The sequence below is a fragment of the Pollicipes pollicipes genome, unplaced genomic scaffold, assembly GCF_011947565.3.
Source record: "Pollicipes pollicipes isolate AB1234 unplaced genomic scaffold, Ppol_2.1 Scaffold_3087;HRSCAF=3621_pilon_pilon_pilon, whole genome shotgun sequence".
NCBI classification, from domain to species: Eukaryota; Metazoa; Arthropoda; class Thecostraca; order Pollicipedomorpha; family Pollicipedidae; genus Pollicipes; species Pollicipes pollicipes.
Window position 1 is genome coordinate 31790220 of NW_023596225.1, and position 25916 is coordinate 31816135.

At 54.1% G+C, this 25916-nt stretch overlaps 2 protein-coding genes across 2 annotated transcripts in view; one reads left to right on the forward strand and one right to left on the reverse strand.

Moving 5' to 3' along the window:
- LOC119090039 (DNA topoisomerase 2-alpha) overlaps window positions 1-18893 on the reverse strand; it is a 20246-nt gene extending 1353 nt beyond the window's left edge. Inside the window, exons 1-13 of the mRNA XM_037212835.1 lie at window positions 18725-18893; window positions 15802-16139; window positions 15257-15395; window positions 14597-14773; window positions 13985-14125; window positions 12931-13104; window positions 11462-11701; window positions 9639-9744; window positions 4902-5092; window positions 3326-3457; window positions 2296-2506; window positions 1577-1686; window positions 539-769 (exon numbers count right to left, since the gene is read on the reverse strand). Of these exons, the coding sequence (XP_037068730.1) occupies window positions 539-769; window positions 1577-1686; window positions 2296-2506; window positions 3326-3457; window positions 4902-5092; window positions 9639-9744; window positions 11462-11701; window positions 12931-13104; window positions 13985-14125; window positions 14597-14773; window positions 15257-15395; window positions 15802-16139; window positions 18725-18748 (2214 nt within the window). The 5' untranslated portion in view covers window positions 18749-18893. The remainder of the gene's footprint in view (window positions 1-538; window positions 770-1576; window positions 1687-2295; window positions 2507-3325; window positions 3458-4901; window positions 5093-9638; window positions 9745-11461; window positions 11702-12930; window positions 13105-13984; window positions 14126-14596; window positions 14774-15256; window positions 15396-15801; window positions 16140-18724) is intronic.
- A 285-nt stretch (window positions 18894-19178) lies between these two features.
- SmB (small ribonucleoprotein particle protein SmB) lies at window positions 19179-23890 on the forward strand. Its single transcript, XM_037212204.1, has 4 exons — window positions 19179-19316; window positions 21223-21316; window positions 21602-22006; window positions 23354-23890. The coding sequence occupies exons 1-4, from the start codon at window positions 19314-19316 to the stop codon at window positions 23464-23466; spliced, it is 615 nt and encodes a 204-aa protein (XP_037068099.1). The 5' UTR covers window positions 19179-19313; the 3' UTR covers window positions 23467-23890.
- Window positions 23891-25916: the final 2026 nt, after the last annotated feature.

A 25916-nucleotide genomic window follows, 5' to 3' on the forward strand; every position in this document is an offset into this window, starting at 1 on the left:
GAAACCGGACCTCTGTACGGCGCCCCATCGCGGTCCAGACGTTGGCCGTCGCCCGGTGAGAAGCCGGACCTCTGTACGGCGCCCCATCGCGGTCCCCACAGACCGGCGACTCCGTGAGAGCCGGGCGGCGCCGTACGGCCGCAATGAACACGCCCGCCCCATGATCGAGCCATTAATTCTCCAGCCGCGCCCGGGTGGCACGCCATTCTTCTCCAGACGCGCGGCACGCGGCGGCGGGAACAACACGCAAGTCGGCGACCGTCGCATCCGAGAGCGATCGAGCGAGTGGTCGGGGGCTTCCGAAAAACGGCCGAACGATCGCCTACGACGTGTCATGTGACCTAACTGCGGTCGGGAGCGGGACTGACTTCCGACATCTTGTACAGCCGCCTCAAAACACCGCTCATCAAATCTCGCGCGAGCACCGCCGACTGCCATTGAGACCCCCCCCCCCCGGTGGTGAGTCTCCGCCCGCAGAGGCGGCCGGCCGCCGGTCCCACGCGGCCGGTGCGCCGCCCAAGCCCGCCGGCACGCCCACCTTACGCTGGCCCGGCTTCAGGCCGTCCACCAGAGACGGGATGGAGCGCTCGTTATCCAGGTTGGAGAAGAGCACCAGCTCCTTGTTGACGAAGTCGGTGTAATTGACAGCGCGCGTCTCCTTCTCGTAGAGGTAGAGCTCGGGCAGCCCCAGCTCGCGGCGACGCTTGCACTCCTCCATCCAATTGGTCAGCCACTCCTTCCGCTGGTCCACGCACTTCTTGCTGAACGCCTGCGGACGGACGGGACTCGCTGTCAGGTGCAGGCAGCGCGAGACGTGGGCAATGTCCGGAACAATGGGTGGGGGGCGCAAGTAGTGCCGGGTGTCAGCAGCATCAGGTGTTTACACCATCTGGCGCGAAGATAGAGCGAGCGGGAGCATAGCGCTGGAGGGAGGGAGGGGAGGGAGGGAGGAGGGAGGGAGTAGAGGAGAGAGGGAGAGGGCGGAAAGGAGAGAAAAGGGTGAGCGAGAGAAGAGTAAGGGTAGAGAGAGAGAGAGACGAGAGAGCGAGAGAGAGAGCGAGAACGAGAGAGCGAGAGAGAGAGAGAGAGATAACAAGAGCGAGAGAGAGAGAGCGAGAGATGAGAGAGAGAGAGAGCGAGAGACGAGAGAGAGAGAGAGAGAGGAGAGAGAGAGGAGAGAGCGAGGATAGAGAGCGAGAGCGAGAGGAGAGGAGCGAGAGAGCGAGAGAGAGAGCGAGAGAGAGCGAGAGAGAGAGAGAGCGGAGAGAGCGAGAGAGAGGAGAGAGTGAGAGAGAGGAGAGAGAGTGAGAGAGAGTGAGAGAGAGGAGAGAGAGAGTGAGAGAGAGGAGAGAGAGTGAGAGAGAGTGAGAGAGAGTGAGGAGTGAGAGAGAGAGAGAGAGAGTGAGAGAGAGAGAGAGAGAGACGCACCCCGTCAGAGTAATCCTCCGTTCACCCCACGCGTCGGGGACGATCACTCAGCGAAAAAGGAATCAGTCGGCAGGAGAGGAGGCCGGCTCATCAGCAGCGCCCGGGCCGTCACACGGGACCGGCGCCTGGCCGGGCACGCGCCACCCACCATGTTGATGGCGCGGTCGGCCGGGTCGCCCTCGTACCGGAACTTGATCCGGTGACGCAGCATGTCTGAGAAGTACTCCTTGGCCTCCTTGGCGGTGGAGGTGCCCAGACCTGGCGGCCAACGTCACGTGAACACCGCACGGCCGGCGCACAAGTGACGCCCGGAGCAGTCGCGCAGCGGTAGCGGACATGACACAGCGGTCACACGGGGGACGCGTCAAGCACAGCTGACACAGCAAACACAGCACAACGGGGCCACGTCAGCACAGCACATCACGTAGCGGCCGCAGCAGCGCCACACAATACAGACGAGCGCAGTTGCGTTACAGGACAGCGACCGATATGTGCCGTCGTGGTCCAGACGAGCCCGAGTAGGACCACTACTCATAGAAAATGTGACGGCGAGAAAACGCTGGGACGGGCTACACTGGAGACTCAACGACCGTGGAAATGGCGCCTCGGGCGTGGCCGTCTCCCACAAATCAAACCCGACGCGTCCCAAGCTCGCCGTCGCATGCTTCTCGGACCGCAACTTCAAGCCGATCCGGAACGAGGGGGCGAGACTCTAACCAAGTCTCTGCTCAAGTCTCGTCCCGTCTGTCCAGTCAGTCCAGCATGAAGCCTGTCAAGGATCGGATCGCCGCATGCTGCCCCAAGCTGACGCTGCATTGCCCTGCCATCGGTCAATCATTCTCCCTGTGTCATTCCCCACAAAAATACCTTTGTAGTACTTGATTTTGTAGGTGTGCCAGTTGGACTTGTTCTGCTTCCACTCCTCGAACTCGGGTACTGAGAAGAAGCTGACCTCTTCCTTGCCCTTGCTGGCCTTGACGATGGGCGTGATGAACTGCTCGAGGAACGGCTGTTGCAGCAGCGTCGGCCAGTTGTGGTGGAAGAAGTTGATGAGCAGGCCCTTGATGTGTGAGCCGTCCTGCCCGGCGAACATGGCAAGGCGCGTCAGCGCGGTGCCAGAGGTGTGTACCCGGAGCTTGTCAGTCATGTCATAGGGTGGATCGGGGGTCGCCAGCTTCTCGTCGGTGTCAAACACGAGCCGCGCATGCGCATTTGAAATATGAAGCAACTGCACTGAGGGTTAAAACCTATGTGATTGCGGTCGGAAAGTGCGTCAGGAAATACTTCCGGTTCAAAATTGTGTTTCAAGCATTAGGGGAGCATTACATGTGCATTGCATGGCCTTCTAATGGGTCACATATGCCGGTGTAAGTCAACAGCGTCAGATGGGAGGGGGGGGGGGGGGGGGGGGGGGGGGGGGCGGTCGGCGGGGCCAACGGTGCTTGAGTGGCGTAGAGATGCGGAATTGTAGACGGTGCAATACGGCGGAAGGACATCATACGGGTATTACAGGGGAATCAGAGGGACGCTAAAAGTGTCAAATCGCAAATACCATGTGTCAAAGATGGATTTGAGGACTGAGAAACGGCACTGACAGCCGCATCAGCGGGGCGCCCGACAGCTGATTAATGAGCAGCCGTCCGCGCCCCGGCTGAACGCACCACGCCGCCGGCTGAAGCAGCGCCAGCCCGGCCGTCTGTCAGCCTGTGGCAGGTTTGATGTGTGGGCCAGCTCCTCGTGTCGCTTCTGGACGGACAGTCTCTACATTCGGGCGTCACAAAGCCAGCCGCCGCTACATAAGATGTCGCGTCGGGGGCCGACTCTTCAGATGGGTACCAGCGGAGCACGGGATCGGACGGAGGCCGTCCGCCGTGCGCGGCCCTATTTCGGGGTCTACCTGATCCTGATCTGTCATGATCATGAGCTTCCCGTAGCGGAGCGTCTTCAGGTCCTCGCTGGTGTCGTACTTCTTCTTGTACTGCAGGCCCATGATCTTGATGACGTTGTTGATCTCCTGGTTCTCGAGAATCTGACGATCAAGCGGTCGCTGTCAGTGGCAGGCACCTAACGGACGACGGCGGGTTAAGTCCGGAGTGTGGTAGGTTCTTTATGGTTCATGGGAGCGACGATCACGATGCGGGTAGTTACAAATCCGCACGGGGGCTTACGATTCAACTTACAAAACAAAGAAACTGACGGAATCGTAATCACCAACATGCTCAAGGAAACTTTTTCGATCGAACACGACTAGTTCCTTCGAGCCAAAACTTAGATGGAGAACACCAGCACAAAAAACGACATCTCGGAGGCGATGAATCGAAGGCAATCTAGTGATTACAGTGCCAAAAAAACGGTGTCAATTTCAACCCAGCAGCCACGGCAGTCGTCGCCGCTCATCAGGCCACCCCCGCGGCATCTAACCGAGCGACCCCGGTGCAGGCGGTCCGCGGCGGGCGAATGGTGAGATCCCCCGACGCGCGACAGGCAGTTGGTGATATCCCCGCGACCCGCGACAGGCGGCTGGTGAGATCTCACGAGCCGCGACATGCGGCTGGTGAGATCCCTGACCCTCGACGGGCAGCTGGTGAGATATCCCCGACCCGTGACAGGCCGTTGGTGAGATCCCCGACCCACGATGGGCGGCTGTTGAGATCCTTCGACTCGCGACAGGCGGCTGGTGAGATACCCGACCCGTGACAGGAGGGCGGTGAGATACCCCGACCCGCGACAGGCGGCTGGTGAGATCCCCGACCCGCGACAGGCGGCTGGTGAGATCCCCGACCCTCGACGGGCAGCTGGTGAGATATCCCCGACCCGCGACAGGCGGCTGGTGAGATCCCCCGACCCGCGACAGGCGGCTGGTGAGATCTCCCGACCCGCGACAGGAGGGCGGTGAGATACCCCGACCTGTGACAGGAGGGCTGTCAGAGATCCCCGACCCGCGACAGGCGGCTGGTGAGATCTTCCGACCCGCGACAGGCGGCGCCTTCGCGCATTTGTGAGGCTTTCTTGCAGCGTCCTCTGCCCTCTGCTCTCGTTACGTTTATTTATCGCCGGCAGCATTAAGTTATAAACGTACCCAATGAACACGGCCCAGGAAACAATGTGTAATGTATTTAATCGATGTACTATTCACCTATGATAAAACCAACGTGATACCAATTATGTCAGGATTTTGTGAAGCTCCGGTATGAAATGTTGCGTACACTCGTAAAAATGACTGCCATGAAACCTCCGACAGCGACCTCAGGCAACTTCCTTTCCATTGGTCGTGTCCCTCGGCCGGGCTTCTCCTCCTCCACCACCCCCACCGGGGTCGAGCTCCCTCGCTGCGTCCCTCGGCTGGGATTCTTCTCCCCCACCACCCCCACCGGGGCCGAGCTCCCCCGCCGCGTATCTCGGCTGGGATTCCTCTCCCCCACCACCCCCACCGGGGCCGAGCTCCCTCGCCGCGTCCCTGCGCGCTGCCAAACCTGCTTGTGGGACGCCTCGCGCACGTTGAGCAGCTTCCCCTTGAGCGGGAACACGCCGTAGCGGTCGCGTCCGATGACGCCCAGCCCACTGACGGCCAGCGTCTTGGCCGAGTCGCCCTCGGTCAGGATCAGCGTGCAGTCCTGCGAGTAGCGCGTGCCGGCGTCGTTGGCGTCCTCCAGCTTGGGGATGCCTGCGCGGGACGGCGGAGCGGGCGTCAGCGGCCGTGTTGCCCCGTCGCTGGGGCCTTACGACGCACTCGGCCGCCGAGGCTATCCGGCGTCGCCTCTCGCCCTGACAGGACCGCGGGTGGTCCGCGGTCATCGCGGGGGATCGAACGCCGTGGCTCTGGTCTCTCAGACGCGCAGCTTAGCCACAGCACCACCGAACCCGGGCTCAGTGCTGACGTCATCGTCAGGTGGGTACGGCGGCGCTTCGTGATGCGTGTCAAACGCGCGGATGAAACCCGCGCGGCGCACAAGGCCTGGCACATAACTAGTCACCGAAAAAGCACAGACCAATTACTTTCAACTCCCAGCAAAAAGCAGCGCATCTTTGAACGTGTAACAGGCGACCTTTCAACTTCCATCTCCGTTTCCCCAGCCGCGATGCCCTAGCTCGCCTGAACCACCTGGCGGGGTCTATCGATGGGGACGGTACGGCAACGGGGCCGACGGAAAAAAACGCTTCTAAGCTGACTGCGTGGCAAGTCGGGACAGGTTATCGCGAGTAATTCTGCAGTGGAAATAGTTCGGCTGTTCAGAAGTTGTTGGGACTGAAAAGCGGCTCTTCCTACCATGACTTTGAGCGTATTTTATGAAATCTTCCGACCCACTTTGGGAGGGGGAAACCTCTAAAAGCTAAGCTTTCTTGGTTCAAGTTCCCATTTCATTTCAGTGGGCAGAGCCTTCATGGTTCTTTCGAATGTCCTTTGCCTTCCATGTTACAGCATAATCAATGAACAATTATTGTTGAGGCTGTGGACTGACACGCAGCTAGACCCGCCTACTGTGTAATCACACATAAGACGACGCCACGCGTCGCTGCACGTGCGCACGTGGCGTATCGCACCAATCAGAGCAGCCACGCATTCACCACCGGAAGCCGTAGGACGACTGATTAAGTGGCAAAGACAACACTACCAGCAGGACAAGTTCAATGAGTAAACTTTACCTGCATATTTAGCGACACAAGTTTGCAATTTGCAAGGTTATTACATATATACTACAACATTATCACTTACAACCAGCGCTACTTTTCGCCCTCCAACAGGACAAAGAGAGCAAACCAAAAGGCGCCTTAGTGACAGTATCTCCCTGAGTCTGCAGACATCCCTCACTTCTAACACGTCATCGACTCCGAAATAAACCGCCAGAAGATACTCCGCCCTTCACACGACACCCCATAAAGCACCAGGCGACAGCCCGAACCCCGCCAAACTCCAACATATCATCGGCCGGTGTGACAATGGACCCCGCTCGCCATGCATAAATAACACGACTCGATAGTACCGATCTGAGCTGAGACACAGCTCTGCCCAGCTCCGCTGTCACGGCCAAAATATTCAACATTCAGCGTTCAACACTCAACATTCAACATTCAACACTCCGCTGTTTGATGCACGCCCGCAACGCTTGATAAGATACGTATTTTAAACTTTTACGAACACTTTTTAGAACTTTATGTGGCGCCAGCCCTTAGAGCTCAGTATAATTTTCTGCATGCCAGCCCGACATAGTAATGAACTGAAGACTTCCCAAGGTCATAACAATAGGAGCCTGTTGTTCTGAAAAGAATCATTCCTATTGCGCATCATTTCGGCGGAAGTATGTCGCATAAAAACCTAAAATACCGTATGCTCAAATTATAAAATCTAAGGAAAAAAACACAAAAAATTTAAATACAAAATGTAAATTAAATGTCGTAAGCCGTATAGGGTGAGTAGGTAGAGAAGTAACGCCAGAGGCACTTTGATACTGAAGCCAGCAAGACGTGCTGTCCGCCTGTCTCCCTTGTTAAGCAAAATGATCGAAAAGATGACCGACAGGACAGGCCGTTAATGGCCAATTGGCAGGCAGCTACGAGCCGAACTCCGTGAACCAAATCCAACAGGGGGTCAGCAACCCGCAGAAGCAACGAACGGTCTCTGTCCCTCGACTAAATTAACGTGATTGACGTAATTATTAAATTTCTCGCTAAGTTCCTGCTATTTCAGCGCTTCAACAATCATGATGTTGGAAGCACTTAATGAAAATACATGACATGCTACATCTCTGAGGATATGAGATGACAGAGAATTCAAAAATGATCGCATGAAACGACGGCTCTTCTGACACGGATGACTCGTCAGTTCATCCCCTAATTATTTCTCATAGAAACGTCAAATTAAACAAAATGAATCCGTCATCTCGTGTTTACCAATTCTTCTCAATCTACGATGCCTTCCTCCGCACTTGTTATGTGAAGGGTGAGCTTGCATTAACCTCAGGCACCGATTACACCATTATATATAGATATAGATATATATATATATATATATATATATATATATATATATATATATATATATATATATAGAAACAATATCCTAACAAGTGCGCAACCAATAAAGTCGTTTGTCGTCGGGTCTCTCACGCGCTGGCGACAGCTGTCAATGTGCCTCCCAATCGCTCGGTGACGTGACATTGATCTCCCAGTGGCAGCACAGAACACTGCTCGGCCAAAGCCGGCCCGAGATTGAGGCGAAGCTTTGTCACACGAACGAGCGCGACCAGAATGCCAAAAACCAGTCCGCTGCCGCTGTCGGTTGGAGGAAACCGTCACTAGGATTGAGGAAATGAGCGTACAGCAAATAAAGATAGATGCGGGCGCAATTTTTCGCCTTTTGACTTATGCATGGCGTGTTAGCCTTCTTACCGCACGAAGAATCCAGCCGATGTGGAAAATCTGTAATTACTTAGGACTGTTGCATAAAAAGCTAATATAACAAACAACATATATATATATATATATATATATATATATATATATATATATATATATATATATATATATGTAACTATTACAACTCGTTTATTCGCTACCCAAACAAGACCATAATGTACCCCGCCATGGCATGCAAAGGTGTGAACACGTAAGGAATGTTATGCCACAAGTGAAATAGCCCTGGAAATGAAATGACATAAAATTCAAACTTATGGGAACAATGCTTCGGTTTCTTTTTAAGTGCATTGTAATAAAAATGTTAGCAGAACTTTGACTAGCTGCTGGTTTTGCAACCACAGCCTGTGCTGGGAGCCCCCGCCAAGGGCAGTTTGTCGCCGTCATCGCTGTCGCTATGGGATTTTACGACGCCCTTAGCTGTTGAGACCATATGGCGGCCAGTTTGTCTCCAAGAGCCCAGCCACGCCACCCCAGTACAGCTGCAATTCAAACTCGGCGAACAAGGTTTCGGAAGTTAGGCGTCAAACGAGCCACATAAATGTCGCAGGATAGATATTCCCAGGTGCATGCTGTCTGTTGTCTGATGCTCTACCACCCAGCTGAGGGGGAAACGATGCTATTCCTGCCTGTATACGTAGAACATTACTCGGCCAAGGTCGCCCAGAGCCTGGGGCGACGCTTGTCATACAGATGGGCGCGGGCATACTGCCAATGCACCCGTCTTCTGTTGGTTGCCAGAGGCTGTGGCAGCTGTTGATTGCCGGAAACCGCCACTTGGGTTGCGGGAATGGGAACGCAGTACATAAATAGGTGGCCAACGAGGTCACAATTTTCGTTTCTAGTGTTCCAGTTTCTAGTGTTCTGGTGTTTCGTTTCTAACGCATAGCGTAATTGTTCAGCAGACCACCTCACGAAAATTCCATCAAAGCCAAAAGCGCCACTCACGCCACCCCGTGGACAGCGTCTTTGCTTGTCACTTGCATACTCCTTGCACCGGGAGCCAACGGCGGACAAGCCATCCGCGCCCCGCCTGCCTAATTCCCCACTGGCTGATTTGGTGATTCGAGCGCTGGCATCGACCCCGACACCGACCGTCCCGACCGAGGCGGCTGGGTCGTGACCTGGCAGTGCAACAGACGCCTGGCTCGGCTGCGCACGCCCCCTCGCATGGTCAAACGCGTCACCAGCGGTGCAAAATGTCACCAGGACCTTCTGCGCGGGGGCCAGCGCCATCCAATCGCCCAGAGCGCTCCGTCCAGACCCACTCCGCCTCGTCAAAACTCCTGCCGCGAGGACGACGAGGTCCGAACCGCCGCCGCCGCCGCCGCCGCATTGACACTAATGGCGTCATTCACGGCGTAACAGCGTCTTTCACCCGCTGCTGCAGTTTTGTGCCGTCGCGCGCCATCCCGCCTCTGTCCAGATCGTTACGCCCTGCCGATGATTGCCTCTGAGCGGAGCAGGCCCACGCGCCGTCGCCCGCGCACAGCGCTCCTGCTGATCGCGCTCATTACACCGCATATCATTATATATATATATATATATATATATATATATATATATATATATATATATATATGAGTGTTTGCGCATGCATATGTATGAGTGTATGTTGATTCCGCTCGTTACATCATATTACATATATATATATATATATATATATATATATATATATATATAATATATAGTGTGCTTTCTGTATCAATCTGATCGGGGTGCGGTCACGCGGGCTGGCAAGGCAGCCGGCCGCGTACCTCTGCGTAGCGCGCGGGGCGGCTCGCAGCCGGCGGGCTCACCTCGGATCTTGTTCTGCTTCTTGGCGTTGCACTTGGTGTTGAGCTGCGACTGCGCCTTGAACTTGGCCCAGGCCATGACCGACTCCACGATGCCGCACTTGTTGACCTGGCGGGCGGCGGGAGGGGAGGGGACGGTGAGGTACGGCGGCCGACCGGGCAGGCCGGCACAACACTGTCCGCTGCCGCAAGCCACGGCGAACACGCTCGAGTCCGCAGCACGAGCCCATGTCGCCGGATACCGGTGCTGACAAATATTGGACCCGGTAAGAGATGCACGAAACGGAAGTACCACCAGCAGGCTTCTGCGTGGTGGTATGGCTGAGATCCAAACTCTTCTGGTACCAGCTTCAGGTAGCAAGCTGGGAAGTGTTGGGTATGGTTTGCGGTTCTCAATTTAACCCAAGCTGAATGCGCCGACCCGCAAAGCAAAATGTTCCAAGACTGGAGTTCAAACGTCCAAAAAGCGCGCCGCGTACGCGCATGTAGCACAATTTGCACACTGTACGCCGCAAACAGCCAGCAGCAGTGTCAAGTCTGCCATCGGAGAGACTCGAGAGACCATGGTGTATGGACAGAGGACATCCGCCGGAAGGCTATCTCTCCATAATCATGATCATGATCATCATGATGCGTGGAGGAGCGTGCAGGGGACCGCGTCAGGTCCTTACGGACGTCAGTGTTTACTGTGAGCTGCAGATAGCCACCCAGCATGCGCCGTATTGACAATGCCAACACTGCAACAGTTCTTGATCATCAGATCAATTGAGGTCGAGTTATGTTCTAAATGACCGCAAGACTGATTTCCAGATCCTGTCAAAGATTTGGACGCATTCTGCTGAATTGGGCAATAAGGGTACAATGGCATACCTTGGCATGCACTTACTCAAAGAAAGCTCTATGCCCAGGTTGTAGGCATATGCATGACATTATCTTCGTTTCATTGCTGGGAGCTCATCACACTGACTCATACAAGAGATACTAAACCAACTTTCTTAGAAAAAACTACAGGTATGAAGATCTTTTTTTAGGCTTTTGTGAGGCTTTTTAGGCTCGCAGCTTTACACCGATCCACTCCCGGGAGCATTGGTTCGCCCAGTAATAAGTGCGCATTATGTGAGAAAGAGAATGTACACACCAGCTAGCAGTTGCCGAAAGGTGAAACAATATCTTTTCAGGTCAGCTCAGCCTGAGCTGGTACACAATGGACAGAGCTGGCACATCCCAGTCGAACACGCCAATTTGCGTTCCCCGCACCAATGGCCTTATAAACGCCAATAAAAAACGACCTGATGAGGTATCACATCAAACCGATCGCGCACCGTGCCGCTCAGAGACACGGATGTGTCGCCAGTTAGAAATAATGATTCGGCCAGAAAGCTTATATCTTATTTACGAGACGAATGCTACACAACTAACGGTCCCCAACTCGGATCACTCGGCGCTGCCCCCAACTCTACCAAAATTCAGCTGACGCAGACGGACACGAACCGGTCCAGAAGGTCGATATCAAGCACGCGCCGTAACAAAGTGGCATAAGGAGCTTCCAAAAGAAAGGACCGTACGCGAATGAAAACTACCCCAGATCACAAAGATAATGCTTACGGAAAACTAATTTGAGACATACAATCTCACTCTTTTCACTCTGCGGGTTCATCGAAGCTCATTTTATGTCAGTGCCATTTTCCGTGATCATTTGCTACAATAAGCATGTCAGCAAACAAATTACAAACTACCCATATGCCGGCTCGCAAGTAGAAACGCAGGGGCCGCACACCGACCCCACACCCACAGCGATAAAGCCCCCATCCCCCGACCGCGCCTACCTGCCCGATGAACTTGTCGCTGAAGGAGCACTTGGAGCCGAAGCTCTTGGTCTGCAGGATCATGTTCTCCTTGGTCTGCGAGTCGAAAGCAGGATTGACGATCAGGCAGTTGATGAACACCCACATGTGGTTCTTGATCTGGAATGGCTTGATCTGGACGCCGCCCTTGTTCTTCTTCTTGATGGTGTCGATCAGCTGCTTGATCAGCATGTCCGCGACGTGGTCCACGTGGCGGCCGCCCTGAGAGGGGCACAGAGCGTCAGACTCGGGACCACTTGGTCACGCTGTCGGCGTCACCAACGCCAGCCTTGTGGCTGGCAGCGGCCCGACCTCTGGTGTTACAGAGTGCCGGACTTGGGATCAGTGGTGGCCGCGCCGCCGGCGTCACCAGCACCAGCCCTGTGGCTCGCAGCGCCGCCGGGGTTGCACAGCGCCGGACTCGGGGCGGGTGGTGGCCGCGCTGTCGGCGTCACACGCACCAGCCTTGTGGCTGGCAGCGACCCGACCGCCGGGGTTACAGAGCGCCGGACTCGGGACAGGTGGCGTCATGCGTGAAGCCAGTCTCCGTAGCCGCCGCCGCGGTTCCGAAGACTGCGGTCTCGCCGCTTGCTGTTAACGGAGCACAGAGCTGGGCAGCAGCCGCTCTCGGGCTCACCGCCCTGCCCATGCGACAGCCGCCTGTCAACTTTGCTGTACCATGCACGGGACTGAAACTCACCACGTTCATACGCGGTTAACGTCACGCGCACCAGGTCATGCAAAGCCTCTGACCGCCACGCGACCTCGTGACGGCCGCACGACGCTGCGCTCCGGGTGAGCTGCGCCGTCACAGGTTTTGCAGCGGGGTCGAGGGCGATCGGTGTCGGGTCAGCACACAATGGCGGGCGAGGCGGCGCTGTCACAGATCAGCACACAGAGGCGGGCCGAGGCGACGCTGTCACAGGTTCCGCAGCGGGGCTCGAGGGAGATCGGTGTCGGGTCAGCACACAAAGGCGGGCCGAGGCAGCGCTGTCACAGGTCCCGCAGCGGGGCTCGAGGGAGATCGGCGCCGAGTCATTACGCAGAGGCGGGCCGAGGCGGCGACGACACCACGGCGCCATCTATATGTGCCCGGCTCAGACGTCGCCGCCCCGCGAGGCCAGGTGTCGTGCTGACGCACACAGATTCGGCGAATCGAGGCTGGCTGCGGTACGCGCACCGGAAATTGCATTCTACTCAATTTCCCTTACCGCGACATGAGCCACGATGAGACCATTGCTCTTGCAGTCACTTCTGGCAGCGATGCTCCATCTTCACGTACGACTGAATCCACGGCGGCGTGAAGGCGCAAGCCCCGGCAGCCAATAACGGGCCGAGTTTCCGCCAGACGCAGCAGTGAGCCGTCAAATGTCTCCGGCCGCGCCCCAGGTTATCCCAGCTTCACGCATGTCCTGTCTCACGCAGAAACCCCGCAGGACCGGGATGCTCACCTTGGTGGTGGCGATGCTGTTGACGAAGGAGACCTGCTGGAAGCCCTTGTCCGAGATGGCGATGGCCACCTCCCAGCGCGGGTTGCAGTTCTCGTAGACGCACTTGACCTGGTTGCCGGTGTCGTCCACCTTGTCTTTGAGATAGAGGTCCACGTAATCCTTGAAGCTCTTCACCTGAAGTACCGAGACGACGCGATGTCAGGAAGGTTGTGAGCACGCCGTGCGAACGGCTCCTGGACAACAGTGGAGATCGGCACGGCCGCGTCACAAGTTCAGGAGAACGGGTAGCCGCGTCACGCTTTTTGTGCGCGTGCTTACATGCCGCACCCCTCCAGACTAGAACACGGCCGCGGGGGAGTAAGCCCGCCGCCGACAAAGGGGATCAATAGCGTACGTTTTCCACAGACCTGTCACATCACAGCTGGCTAGACTGAGCAGTGCTGTCCTGCTAACCACTGGATATCGTTTCGACGCTCGTCACGTCTGCTCCGCCCGTCATCGTCGCAACCGCTCGCGACGACTGTCACCGTGGGGACGGTCACATTCCATGCAATGGGGGATTCCAGCCCGGGCCTCCCAATCCGGGGCTCGAAATGTTGCAAACAGCTGACTGAAGGCGCGGTATCAGCACCCCTCAACAGCTGGTGCCAACCCGCACACGTGATCACCGTAGTCGGGTGTACACGTCCCACTATCCCTACCAGTTGTCCACCCCAGGTCGGTAACCACAGCCACAGATTCCAACCCACACTCATCACCCTCATCAGTTGACTCCATCCCACACCAGTAACCGATGATAATGATTTGGGCTTTGGGGCGCACCGACTACGTTCGTCACATGGCGCCCATAACCTACTTTTTATCTCACAGTTGTCTGAAAAAGCGGGGAGATAAGGTTTCGTTCGATATATGGCATGGAACTGTATGTCTTCAAGACACACCAGTAAGCTCAGCAGCTGTGTCCAGCTCACACCGCTGGCCCTCACAGCCGAGTCGCTCCACACCGGCGCCCGCCCGCCCGGACGGCCCGCCCGCGGCGCCGCCGCCCACTCACCGGCAGCCGCTTGCCGTTGAGGAACACCTTGACGCCGCGCGTGCTGGCGGCCACGTCGTAGGCCCGCCGCGAGAGCAGCGCCACCGTGTCCTTGTCCAGACACGGCATCTTGAACTTGTTCAGGTCCGGGCTGAACGTCACCTGCCGCCACCGGGTCGCATGGGGTCATACGGGGCCGCACGAGGTCGCACGGGGTCGCATGGGGTCGCATGGGGTCGTATAGGGTCACACCGGGTCGCATGGGGTCATACGGGGCCGCACGAGGTCGCATGGGGTCATACGGGGCCGCACGAGGTCGCACAGGGTCGCATGGGGTAGCATGGGGTCGTATAGGGTCACACGGGGTCACAAGGGGTTGCACGGTCACGGTATCACCGGCCTGGGCCGCCGGCCAGGTTCCGTTGGCGTCTGAGTTGACGGCCGCCCGAGTGGCACGTACGCCTCAGCTACGCTCAAGAGCTGGAATGCCAGATTCTGGTACGTCGTGCAGAGAGGGAGAGGGGTAGACGGACGGCGATGGCCGCGACGAGATATTCCTTGGATGTGCCACCGAAGGTAGCACTCGACTTGACGACTCACATAGGTGTTTCCACGAGTGTTCTTCCAGCTCACCTTCGTGAAGTCTGAGCCGGCGAAGTCCTTGATTTTGGGCTCGGACGTTTTGGACATGTTGTTGGCCCACGTCTGTTTGAAAGAGCGCTTGTACTCTTTGCAGGCCGTTTCCACAATGAACTTGGTGGAGAAGATGTTGCAGAGCTTCGCACCATATCCGTTCCTGCCACCAGTTACCTGCACCAGGCATGAACATTAGCCAGACAACGTACATCAGGTGCCCACCGCACATGTTGCAGTGTCTTGCCATGACTGGACGCTGGTGGTGCAAAAAGGGATAAATATGTGACTTTGTTCGACGAAATAAGCCATCAATTTCAGAGGCACGACGTGAATGATACTCATGAATGACGTTTTCTTCTATACCATCGTCTTCCTTTCTTCTATACATCTACATAGGCCACAGCAGCCCATTATTTTGACACCTAACGACAAAGTGACAAAAGTCCGTCATATTGTGATAATACCACAGGGAGTTGACTACTTCATTCAGTAATCACTTCTACAGTTATGAAGCAGTGTTGCCAGCGAATGCGAGGTTGTTACCATCTTGTCACTGAAGGCCACAAGGAGAGATGAAATGAACGTGTTGAAACCAAACAATTAGCCATAATCACATGTAGCGGACCTCACCACGTAAATGGGGAACCCAAGTCGTACCTTCTGCTCCTCGTCGTTGAAATTGGAGGAAGTCAACAGGTGACCGAAGATCATCGTAGGAACGTACATGTTCTCATCCTTGTGTGTTACAACTGGAATTCCCTTGCCATTGTTAAAGATGGAGATTGTATTGTTCTCACTGGAAGGAAAGGTGGTGGCAATGTAAAGTCAGCAATCAGTCAGCAATCAACCAAACCTGTGTCTGTTTATAAAGCTATGATGACTTGCTTCTGGTGCTTTCTTTACTTCCTCTTGCTTTTGACCATGCCGATCTCAAAGGGGTAACCGCACGATACAGCGATAACCACCGGTTGCACCATGAGCATTCAAATAATCAACCCCTACCTTTGTATGGTTCAAACTCTGCAGATCCACGTTCTGTGCTTTGCAGAGTTCCTACGCCCAGCGAACGTTACCAGCCCCCTATCCAACCCCACTTTAAACATCCAACTGGGGGCCAAAATCCCCGGCAACTTGGGTACAAGTTCAACCGACGACCGGGCCCTGGGGAGGAACACCGGCGCTTCGGCACGCGCTGCACTCACGCGTCGATGTCGATCTTGATGGTGTCCATGTTGGGGTCGCGCTGCTTGTTGTCGGCCGCGTTCACCAGCACCTCGTCGAAGATCTTGAAGAGGCCGGGCACGAAGGTGATCTCTCGCTGCACCATGCCCTCCTCCTCGTCGTACACGTACATGCTCTCCTGCAGCGGCTCCACCGAGCCGATGTACGAGTCCGGTCGCAGCAGGATATGCTCCAGCTGGCTCTTCTTCTGGTATATGCGCTCCACTGAGAGTCGCTTGGCGGCCTTGGCCGCGGCCGTATCCTCACCCCCGCCATTGGCGGCACCATTCATCTGGGCCGCCATGTTGCTGAACATTTGCTGTGGATAGAGGGAAGAGTGGGTGAGCACATGTGATGCCTGGGCTCAGGAGAGGAATTATAATTTTGGTGGCGGAGCATCACATGTGGATAAAATCATTGTGGGCCCAACATCCCCACATAACCACAGCTACAAACAGAACCACACATCCAGCAAGTCTTACTTGAGCTACTATATTTTTGGCTTGAGCATCCCAGCCCTGTCCAGCTGTTATGCAGTGTTCTAGAAGCTCATATGTCTCCAACCACTGAACACATGTTCAACTTGCAAAAAAAAACTGTTGACTCATTTAAAACCAGGGCAAGATCTTGATGGTCAGGTATTGCAACACCACAACAATAAAGAGGAGGAAACAGAGGACAATGAGAGAAGACAAGGCAGACAGACTACAAAAGGAACAATCACACCATGGAGGTGTAGGTTAGCATAAGCAGCATCACCTACCCCTGTGAGCAAATCACAGATCCCAACTTTTTGGCAGCTTTTAGGCATGACTGATCTTTAAAACAAATGAAAACTTTAAATATGTATGGGATCCAACTAACAAACAGACCTCAGGACTGTGTGATCCTCAGCTATATCAGAAATTGAATTGACAGCAAATGACTAAATGCTATCTTTTCCAACACCAATCCTCAATCAAAGTTGCTGTGGTGAAACACAGAAAGATTGGGTGGCATTGACCACGCAGGTGTGCTGTCTCGTTCATTGTGACCAATACTGATCCAAATTGCTGATACTCTCCAGAGCATTTCTTTAAAGCCAAAATGGACCGTGATTGCAAAATCCTTTAATCCTGTCAATTGTATTATCAAGCTTTACAGAATCACAGGCAGTGCATTAACAAACTGCTTTTTGTTAATCAGGGTGAAAGAGTTAAATGAACTCAGTATGGCCACTGCTTATGCATCAATGGACCTGCCTGTCTAGCTCCCACAAACAGCAAGAGGCAGACCTCACATTAAACTGATCAAACCCATCAGTACCAGTCGTCAACAGGCACCTGTCTCTACAAGCTAGGTTGTGGCACTATACACAAAGCAGCTGATAACTGACATGGCCATTATCACCCAGTTGGTTCCAGGCTGCATCACACACCTCACATGAAAAATATGCAAAAATGTCATGCGTGACACCAGTCAACCAATATAACAAGCACGCATGAATATTTCAATATGCTTGGATGAGGTTTCAGAATTTACACCACCTCCTGAGTTTGTTACATCTGGTGCTATAAGATCAACATTCCAGCACTATTACCCTAGATATGAAGGAAATCAAAAAGTTAAAAAATATATTGGACAAAATAGCAAGACTGCTCCTGGACCATTATCCCCAGCTTGAAAGCAGGCAGTGGGCACTCATTCAGGTCTTATTATGTACATTTTTGTGGTATCAGACTTTCTGATTTTTGAGACATAAATATGTTATGCATGTCACTTATGGTCTGGATCCAAAGATCATAGAAAACTGACAAATTAGACAGTTCTTGGTATTTTCACAGGGATTATTACTAAAGTTTGGTAACAACAGGGGTTCAAACATCCAACATCACAGCAATCTTTTTTAGCAGACCTCAATTATTTCAAAACAGATCTTGACATGACTATGGCAGAATGGTACTTCTATCATGGCAGAGTTTTAGTACAAGAAATTTTGGTCAATAACATAATGTAACCACTAGTTACCATGTTGCTTGATATTTCTTGTAAATAAAAGCTGCTGTTTGTCTCATCAGCATCCCACTCACAGCACCCCAGCATAGAAATTGAAGCTAAATGAACCATTTTGCAAAAAATATTCTGCACACAACTCTGTGTAAAAAGCACAACATGGTTCTGACAGTTCAGCCTGTCTTTTCAGTTGTCCCTCATATGTCAGAAGTCACATACCTTACTATGGCATGTAACCCCATGTGCATGCTATGCTGGTTGGTGTCTGATTAGCTACCAGCTGCCTAAATAAATGACAACATTGCTCTTTTCCTCACAATTACATTAAGTGCTGGTAAATAGAAGCTAAATAAAACATACATACATTGCTTCATGTTAAGCCATAGGCCCTGACTGGGAATGCACAATAACTTTCACAAAAGACAACTCATACCAGCCTACCAACATCAGTTGGAATCAAACCAAGCTTTTATTTTTTGAAAATAACTGGAGACAAAGCCTGATTTGAAGTCCATTACTATTGTAATATCCATGACACGCCAGTGGGCTCAACCCCTCACGTTAGTTTGGGGAGGTGTGCATTAAGTCTCGGGCCAACCTATGGACCTACCTAATAGCCCGCTCAGTCATTAAGTCCGGCAGCCGGTCGGTACAATTTAACGTACTACTATGCAGACAACCTAATACGACTTTGTATACCTTTTTTATAATGCAGCTACCGATGTTTCACACACAGCTCATGTCGCTTCATCAAACGCACAAATCACAATACGCCATTAATGATCCCACCACTGATCCGCGACGCCACCGAATCGCTTCTTGTCCTGCCACGAAGCTCTCGTCTCGAACCGCACAAAGGGTACAGGGTAACACCGCAGCGGGCTCTTCAAATTGAGGTCATAACGTAGGTACCTTAAGCGGTCCCCCGGAGGCCATCAGTGACCGGATGGGTTGCGCGTTCAGGCGAAGCAGAATTACGGACGCAGCCTTTAAGAAATGATTATCCAACCTATGCGCCTTTTTTAGACGCCACACTTGCGGCGGAACCAAAACCCCGATGACTTCAAAAGCCGAATGGGTACGGCCGCGCGCTACCAATCCAACGGTTCAAACGAATACAACGCCATCTACTGGACAGTTTGAGACATATGACTGGGTCCAAGATTGAATGTAGTTTGTGATGCTAGAATAATTTCTAATATTCACCTGTGCTAATATTTTTATTTACAGTTTTAGCTGCTTTTAAACTTTATACAACCTATAAATGCAATCATTCCGTAGTGTTTGGGTGACCTGGAGTTTTGAAAACTCTTGGAAGAGTAAAATGGCGCATTTGTAGGTTTTTTCAGCGCAGATGGTACGAAGCCGAAACTGTGAACGTTTCGCGGCTGCAAGGCGGGAGAGGCCGGTTGACGGGCTCGGGTCGCCACGTGCCGTTGCAAATCAGTTGAAGAGGTTTTGTTGGTCCTCAGTTTTAGATCACCGATCATAAGCAGCAAATATGGTACGTTTCCCGTAGATCTATTGCAATCGGTGTGCTTGGACTGCATGGCCAGGAAACCATTTCTATGTGTAGTGTCGGACTTTCATTTCGTTAGGCACGTACCTTTCATACGTTTTGGGTGCCTTATAATTTAGGGTACCAAACGTGTTAGTTGACATTACTGATCACAGTAGGTGCTGTGAACATGTGTTGCTTGGTGTGCTGTGGTAAGCTGATATGCCAAATTGGCTGTATGAACTTGCATGTAATGCGTGTAGTGCTTGCTTGCTGATTTTGATGTATGGCTTCCCAGTCATTTCAGCCAAATCATTGTGAATATGTGCTGATGGAGATTAATGAGCAGATTCTATGCTCTGATTGATATTTTCCCATTTCTTTAGCAGCCTTCTTTATCAGTTTGGAAATTTGCAAGGAGCCCCCAGTTTGCAGTTGCCGAGGGTGGCAGGATGTTCTCATGCAAGGTTCTTGGTGGTGTGCTGATTATGTAGCAATAAGCATGTCTGTGTTAGCCACTGCATGTCTGTGATAGTAGAAGTGTGGGGTTTTATTCTTGAGGTGCCTGCCTTCCCTGTCAAGGTGAGAGGGAGCAATGCCTTAAAGCTTCAGTGGCAGAGCATGTCATAAGCCCCACAGACTGCAAATATATTTGGTGTAGGGCTGAATGTGTCCCAAATGGGGTCACTGGCTTCTTTGTTTGTGGTGGGGGTTAGTGATTTGATGGTTAGATGTCTCAAACATTTTGCTGATTCAGTGTCAGAATCACATTTAATATGACATCTGACATTTTGCATTGATGGCATTGTTTCCAAATTTGTAGCATGTGAAAGTTGTCATATATATCATGATATGAACAGTCAAGTTAACTTGTTTTGAAGCTGCCTCTCTGACACTGGCCTTTCTATGATGTGTGGTTGTTTACAGCTTGCTTGCCTATTCAGTACAGGCAGCAAATGATGGTAAGAGCTAAATGCTTTCTGCTCACAGTATTTTCTGGCTGATTGCTTTCATGCTATTGATGGATTTTTGACTACATGTGGTGGGTGCTGTTAGCAGCCAGAAATGAGTGTGATGCAGTGGAGACAAATGGTGTTTGCGTTCTTTGGCCTGCCCTTTCTCATGAATTGTCACTTCTTCATTTTGACACACCTCAGTACATTTCCTGATGCTGTCAGACCTGTGCCCCAGCTCAGTGCACAGTGCAGCCCCCAGGTATTGTGTACTCTCAATAATGTTGTGAGCTACCCAAGTTGAAAAGCTACCCAAGTCTTGAAAAACAAAGTAGGAATGAAAGGCTGGTTAAAAGAAGATGTCTGCTATTTGTTTTTCGTAATTTTTTGCTCAATTAGAGGTCAGACATTACTTTTTGAGGTGTGATGCTTAACATAGCATAAGCAAGGGAAAGATGGTTTCACTGAGTGTAACCTGTACCTTACCAGGGGGAGGGTGGAAATAGTAGCATATTAAAAGCATATTAGGTGTGATGATATTTATGGACAGCAGTTACTTATGAATGGTTCTCTATTTTTTAGTGTTGCAGTGCACAATGTCCATGGCACTTAATAGCATGCCTACTCCATCTTGAATATATTGTACTGTTTGTCCTGATATGTTGTTCACACGAATTTGAGGGGCTGCTATCAAAGTCCATCAGGAAAGGCGGACACTCCAATGTATGAAACTCACTGGTTATGGTTTGCTTTCCTGGGCAAAAAGTGATTACTTTTCAACATTGACTAGTCATATTTTGGCCAAAGTATCACTTTTGACTTGAAATGACATGAAAATGATGGTTCCAGTCAATGCCATACAATTTGCTTGGCTGCTGTGTTGCAGCTGGCCATGAGCCAACCACAACTGTTACATCTGCAGGAGAGATGTGCTGAAATAACGACGGTTTTTTACACAGACGGTCGGCAAGAACAACAAGATGATGCAGCACATAAACTACAGGATTCGGGTCATGCTTCAGGATTCACGGACATTCATCGGAACTTTCAAAGGTAACAATCCTAGTTTTAGTTAGTGTGCCATGATTTTTGTGATTTTGTTCATTTTTTACTGCTCTCATTTCCCAACTTGAGTACTTGATTATGAACACATCAGCATATTCTGTCCCTGTATGTTGCTGTCCCACTGCTGCCTGCGCCTCCTTTGGCTTAGGGGCGCGCCCCAAGCCCTAATTAGCAATCATTATCATCATCATGATCATCACAATCAATCATTCTCGTCGTCGTCATCATGATCGTCAAACTCACTGCTAACTCGTCCCCCCCCCCCCCTGCCAGCCTTTGACAAGCACATGAACCTGATCCTGTGCGACTGCGAGGAGTTCCGCAAGCTGAAGGCCAAGGCCGGCAAGCCGGGCGAGCGGGAGGAGAAGCGCGTGCTCGGCATGGTGCTGCTGCGCGGCGAGAACATCGTCTCCGTGACGGTGGAGGGGCCGCCGCCGGCCGACGAGCGCGGGCCGCGCGTGCCGGCCGCCGGCGCCGGGCCGGGCCCTGGCGCCGGCCGCGCCGCCGGCCGGGGCGTCAGCGCCGCGCCCACCGGGCCCGCCGCCGGCCTGCAGGGCCCGGTGCGCGGCGTCGGCGGACCCTCCCAGCAGATGATGGTGCCGCAGGGGCGCGGCATGCCGCCCATGCGCGGACCGATGGGCCCGCTGCTCGGCGGACCGCCCAGGCCCATGATGGGAGGTGAGTGGCGCGACCAGGGGAGCGGCGAGAGGGAGGGTCCGCTCTCGTCCGCTAGTGTGCCGTTCTTCCCAAACTGAGGGGAATGGTGCCACGACTTCATTATGGCGTTCTACTGAGCTGATTCATTGATAATCGAGTGTTTGGGGTGTTAGATATAACCTTAATTTAGTCATGTCCCGAGCAAAAGGAATTTTGTGTTTCTCAAACATCAGCTTCATTTTCCATATTAAGTCCTCAATGTATCTACAATATTATGTCGCCAGCATAGAAGAAATTAGAATATTGCCTAACCTGGTGAGCTGCGGGTATTAGATCTCCGCGCAGGAATCTCTTTTTTAAAGTGTTGCCATGCCTTTTTAATTAACTTTTAGATCGTGCTCGTATTGGTGTCGGGCACTATTATTGATGGTCGAATTACCTGTTTGATCCGACTTTCACGGTTTTTCGTCTGAGTGCTGCAGTTAAGTTACCAGCAGTAAGAGCGATGTTTTGACTCCGTCATGCCGGTCATAGATGGCGTTTTCCCTCAGCTGGGGGGGGGGGGGGGGGGGGGGGGCGTGCGTCTGTATAGCACGAAGCGTTGTGATAGTCGATCTTAGGATGTCAGCTTGTGCGTGTACGGGCGTGCATCTTTACTTACCAGTTTCCTGGGATTCTGAAACAATTTGTTTCTCTTCAGCATTTGCTATGTTGCGCAGTCGTATTGAAGGCAGCCTGGCATGTGACGACCGCTGTTCTTAGCAGTGGAACCGCCCTGAACCCAAATAATAAATCGGCCGTGAAGTCGTGGGGCCCGGCATCCTCCCGAATTATGTGGGAGGGCTCCTCCATGATCCAGTGCTCATTTTCGCTGCCGTCGGATTTGCGTGCGTAGCCACGGCCCATCTGCTCCCCATCGACTGTCGCGCATGTGTCGCTGACCTGCTCCCGCCGGCTGCCGTGTGTGTGTGCCGCTGACCTGCTCCCCGCCAGCTGTCGTGTATGCGTCGCTGACCTGCTCCCCGCCGGCTGTCGTGTGCGTGTGCCGCTGACCTGCTCCCCGCCAGCTGTCGTGTGTGCGCCGCTGACCTGCTCCCCGCCGGCTGTCGTGTGTGTGTGCCGCTGACCTGCTCCCCGCCAGCTGTCGTGTATGCGTCGCTGACCTGCTCCCCGCCGGTTGTCGTGTGTGTGCTTCGCTGACCTGCTCCCCGCCGGCTGTCGTGTGTGTGTGCCGCTGACCTGCTCCCCGCCAGCTGTCGTGTGTGCGTCGCTGACCTGCTCCCCGCCGGCTGTCGTGTGTGTGTGCCGCTGACCTGCTCCCCGCCGCCTGTCGTGTGTGTGTGTCGCTGACCTGTGCCCCGTCGGCAGGCATGGGCGGGCCGCCCCAGATGGGTCGCGGCGGGCCCGGCCCGATGGGCCCGATGCGGGGCCCGCCTCCGGGCATGATGCGCGGTGGGCCGCACCAGGGCCGACCCTTCTAGACGGCGTCACCCGGCGCTCCGGCGCCCGTTCAGCATCATCGTCGTCGCCCGTCGAGCGCGTCATCGTACCGCGTCACTGCTCCCAGCGCCACGTCCTGTTTCGAGTACCGCGACCGGAGGCCGTGCGCCAGCGTCCCCGACTTGTCTTGGCGGGAGTTACGACCGGGTAGGACTGCCGGCGACCGCGTGGCCACTCGGCGGCTGGACATCCGTGTTCGCGCCGGCGGACAGCTCGCCAGTCCCGGCTGCTGGTGGTGACTGCTCCCGCTTGCAGTCGGCCGCGGAGGTAGCTGGCCACGGAGCAGAACGTGTCTTTAGTTTCGACCAGGGCGTGGGGAAAGGCCAAGTGTACCTCGAGATCATCGCTGATTTTCGCCGCTGTGGCGTCGTGCAGGTGTACTGCACAATACATTGGTCTGATGAGGCTGAGTTTTACGTTGTTCGGTGCCTTTTGTGTTGGCTGTCGGATCTTTGATAATGCTTTTGTCCGATTCGCCGAAGCGTGGTTTGCCATTGCGCCTGTACCATGCACGAAGCCAGATTGCCGCTCTTCAGTCTGTTTTACTCCAGGTAAAATTTTGCTGGGTTTGGTTTCGAAACTGCTGGACCACCGCCTTTGCGCTGGAACGCACTCGCTGACGAAGAGGGAAGAGAGAGTGACGAAGAGACATCGCTCTCCTGCTTAAAGTTGGGCAAATGGTGCTCAGAGAAATCATCCAAGAACTGAACATTAGAAAAGCGCATCTCAAAACGTGTCGTTTGGTGTGGTTTAATTGTAGTAGACATTGCACCGAAGATTTCGTACGACTTAAACTAGGAAGACAGCGATTTTATCGCCGGCCTTCCACAGCAGCGCAGCAATCACAAGAAAAATGATGCGCGACTCAATTTACGTAATGGACATGGGAGACCTTTGAATAGCCGACGCTCAAGATAATACTTTGACAATTTGGGCAAGTGCTGCCTTTTTATTCCAGGCATATCCAACTCGCGATGTTGCATCACAGACACACCGCATCACCACACGCAGTGGGCACACGGCAGGTCCTTACAACTGGTAGTCTTGCGTGGCCCAGCTGATGACGAACTCCCCGTCGCCGATGTACTGGTGACACCTCTCCGGACCCGCAGGCTCGTGCCACACATCACGCTCCTCGCGCACCATCTCGCACAGCTCGCAGAACCACCGCTGGGGCTCGTGCTGCAGGCGCCAGTGGCGTCGCCAGCGCAGGTACCGGAGGGGGTCGGAGCCCAGCTCGCGCACGTGGTGCGCCAGGTAGGCCGGCGGCGTGGCGATCGCGTGCACGAAGGACGCTGCCGGCAGCGCAGCGTGCTGCAAGAACCCGAACACCACGGGCACGGCGCCCCCGTGTAACACCTCAAACACGTCGTCCGGCACGCGGCCCTCACAGAGGCGCGGCTCGCTCACCAGTACGAACCGGAAGCGGCGGGCGGCGTCGGCGGCGGTGCAGCGCTCCACCACCACGTCCGCCTCGTCGGCCAGCTCCGCCGCGTACAGTGCGCCGGCCGCGTCGGCTGGGTCGTCGCACCAGGCGATCTCGGGCCGCTTGGCGAACCAGGCGGCCGCGGCGCGCGCGAGCTGCTCCTCGCCGCTTTCGGCGGGCACCAGCCGCCAGGGGGAGGGGCTGAGGTCGGCGTAGCCGCGCCGCGACACGTGCAGCTCAGCCGGCCTGGCGCGGCCTGGCTCCGGGCTGGCGCTCAGCTCCAGCAGCACGCGCAGCGCGTCGGTGGGCGCGGCGGTGGCGGACGACTCCAGCGCCAGCACCGCCACGCCGCCGGAGCTGCCGCCGGCGCTGAGGGAACAGTTCAGCCGCGGGCAGGATAGGTCTTCGGGCACGCCGGCACCAAGCACCGCCAGCTCCAGCGCCAGGCTCGCCGCCGCGGCACCGAGCAGCGCCAGCACCCGGCCGGCGTGCATGGTCCGGCCTGACTGCGCTCGGCCGGCGGTGAGGTCGATGACCTGTGCTGTTGCAAATCTCAGCTGTGCGCTGCGGATGCTGGGCGGTCGGCGGCGGTGACCAGCTCTTGTGGACGACGCTTCATAAGATGCGTGAGTTTTTCACCGTTGATGTGTGTTTGTCTTTTTTTGTGGTTGTATTCCTGACTCGACTTCTATTCAACCACGCATTCCTCCTTTTGGAAATTCATTCGACCATGATTATACTCAGATAGCCTTCGTATCGTTGGAAATTTTAGCCGCTAGTTGACGATAGTTGCACGTTGTTTAGATGAGTTTCAAAAATTTTGCCAGGCATGAATTTCTAATGGTACCGCTCTTAGATTTCGTACCAAGCATGTTCGCCTCGGGCGCTGTCCTTTCTGAGTGCCCAGCAGGTCGCTGACCAAAACACAACGGGATTGGCTGCACTCGTGGTGCAAATCTTAATCGCTAGATGGCAGCAAGGATAAATTTCGTGCTGTACGCCCGA